General features: G+C 43.8%; 1 protein-coding gene across 1 annotated transcript in view; it reads left to right on the top strand.

Moving 5' to 3' along the window:
• Positions 1 to 2,500, top strand: part of LOC147472534 (uncharacterized) — a 90,549-nt gene that overhangs the window by 80,872 nt on the left and 7,177 nt on the right. Inside the window, exon 3 of the mRNA XM_086540115.1 lies at positions 1,044 to 1,816. Coding sequence (XP_086396241.1) covers positions 1,143 to 1,816 — 674 coding nt within the window. The 5' untranslated portion in view covers positions 1,044 to 1,142. The remainder of the gene's footprint in view (positions 1 to 1,043; positions 1,817 to 2,500) is intronic.

Below are 2,500 nucleotides of genomic sequence, written 5' to 3'. Positions count from 1 at the left end.
GAGAGAAAGAGAGAGAGAGAGAATACCAACAAAGTGGAAGAGGGAAAAAAAAAGCAGCAAGAGATAAGGACGGAAAAAGCGAGGGGGGCTTTGAAATATAAGGGGAAGCCCGTGATAGAGGAGGGAGATAGCAGACAAAAGAATAAAAGATAAGGGAAGAGAAACCCTTCGCTTGGCTGCGAGATGTGACTCTTTCATTTCGTGAGTTACGATTACTGTTCACAAGCTGGGCAAAAGTGAGGATATTCGTTTCAAGTGAGAGCAAAGTTAGTCTCTGTTCGTCGGCGTTTTTCAATAATTTGTAACTTTTTTTTGAACGTGTCTCAACGATTTTTTGTTTTGTTTTTTCTTCTTCTTTTCTTTTTTGGGAAATAGTTTAGAGACATTTACATGGGCTTCCGAAAGTCTGAGATTTGTTGAAATAAGGGATATATTTTTTTTTTCTTTAGTATCCTCATTTTCACATTAGTTGGTGAGGAGAATGTATGAAAATAGGTGGATTAGAGTCCATGGCGTTGATGGAAAAGCGATCTGATCCCCTTGTTTTATTTTCCCTTTCCATTCTTCTTTCTCTTTTTCCTCATTCGTCTTATCATTTCATGTCCACTCTTTTCTGAAGTCTGTTTATAACAAGACGGAAAGTAAAAATTCCAAGCTTATTTTTAAAGGAAACACACAGTAATTGATACATTATATGCAACAAACAATAAAATATTCCTATACTTCAAATATTGCTGACGTTTAACCTATCGCAATACCATGTGAGGGATGAATGAGACGAAATGTGGCAAATCGTTCACCAGGTGTTCGTCGATGCTGCGCCTTTTATGACAGCTGTTTACTCTAATTATAACTCGCGGAATGACCACACCTGTTCATGGTATAGCATGTGCGGGAAGTTCGCGAGGACTGGATTCTCATTCAAGTTTATTCTCTACGAGTACGTGGTGCTTACGTCAGCCGATAGGAATGATATACTAACAGTAAAATACTAATAGTTTCCTGTCGCATTTATTAATGAGTGCTTCTCTTTTCCCCAACAGACTGTGGTGACATCATGACTGATATGGACGCCTTGATCCCTCATTCCCCTCCCCCTTTCTTGTCCCTCTGAAACCGCTTCCTTAGCCACCCTTATCCCCATGTCTCCTGTCCAACATTCCCCTCCCCATCGCGCTCCGCCTCGGCAGCGTTTGTGTCAAGATGGCTGCAAGACGAGGCCACGCCCCTCCTCCCTTCGAAGTGCTGAGAGATCCTCTGGAACAGATCCCTGCGGGGGAGTGATGGCGGGTGGAGGATCGTGGACGCGTGAGGACCATCACCTGCAGCCGATACCGATGAGGAAAGCTGACCATTCTCATCTTGGGATCATTTGTGTGCTGAGAGAGCTCACGGCTTCAGTGTTGATAGTAGTCATGCAAGTGTTGTGTTTTGTTATTGAGTTCATTACGCAATGCAAAGATATGTCAAAGGCCCAAAACCTCACGCACGGCAGTAGGTCAGGCGATCTAGAGGCTTTAGTGAGGCGTGTCACAAGCACCGGAAGCCACAGGAAGACTCGCTTCCGCTCCCGGAACTGCATCTCAGCCGCCATGATTGTGCTCGTAAGTCTCCTCCATGGCATCCCTACGGCCTCCGCCTGCCCCAGTCTCTGCACTTGCTCCACGCCGCCCTTGATCTCCAGGATAGGGACAGTCTACGAGGGCGTGATAGAGCCGAGGAAGGGCGTGAGGATGGAGTGCACGGAAGCAGGGCTCTCCTCCGTGCCCGGCTTAGACGCACTGGGCGATCTGGACCCCGTCACCGTCACCAGCATGTGAGTAGCTGCAGTTCCTCGTTGTGCCTCTTTCTGCGCACGGTTATGTTAGTCATCATAAGGGGACAGTCGATCGCCTTGCCTCTTGTTCATAATACACGCTTTGTAAAATAGACTCCTTAACCGACTGGGAAAAAGTGTGTATATGTGAGTGTGTGTGTGTGCTTTATCTATCTATCTATCCATCTATCTATCTATCTATCTATCTATCTGTCTATACATCTATCTATCTATCTATTTATGTGTGTGTGCTTTATCTATCTATCTATTTATCCATCCATCTATTTATCTATCTATCTATCTATCTATCTATCTATCTATCCATTTGTCTATCTATCTATCTATGTGTGTGTGTGTATCATTATATATATATATATATATATATATATATATATATATATATATATATATACACACACACACACACACACACACACACACACACACACACATACACACACACACGAAAACACACACACACACATACACACACACACACACACACATACACACACACACGAAAACACACACACACACATACACACACACACACACACACATACATACGCACATACACGCACACACGCACAGCTGAGCCAAAATAAGATAAAAGTTGGCCGGACGAAAATACGTATTAGCTTCCTTGCGCGTTACGAAAGATGCGGCGAACAATAGGCATCATCT

This window comes from Penaeus japonicus, unplaced genomic scaffold (genome assembly GCF_977035675.1).
Source record: "Penaeus japonicus unplaced genomic scaffold, GWHDUDI00000001_assembly GWHDUDI00000001, whole genome shotgun sequence".
NCBI lineage: Eukaryota > Metazoa > Arthropoda > Malacostraca > Decapoda > Penaeidae > Penaeus > Penaeus japonicus.
Note: the sequence above shows the minus strand (reverse complement) of the source record. Positions and strands in the feature narration are given on the sequence as shown.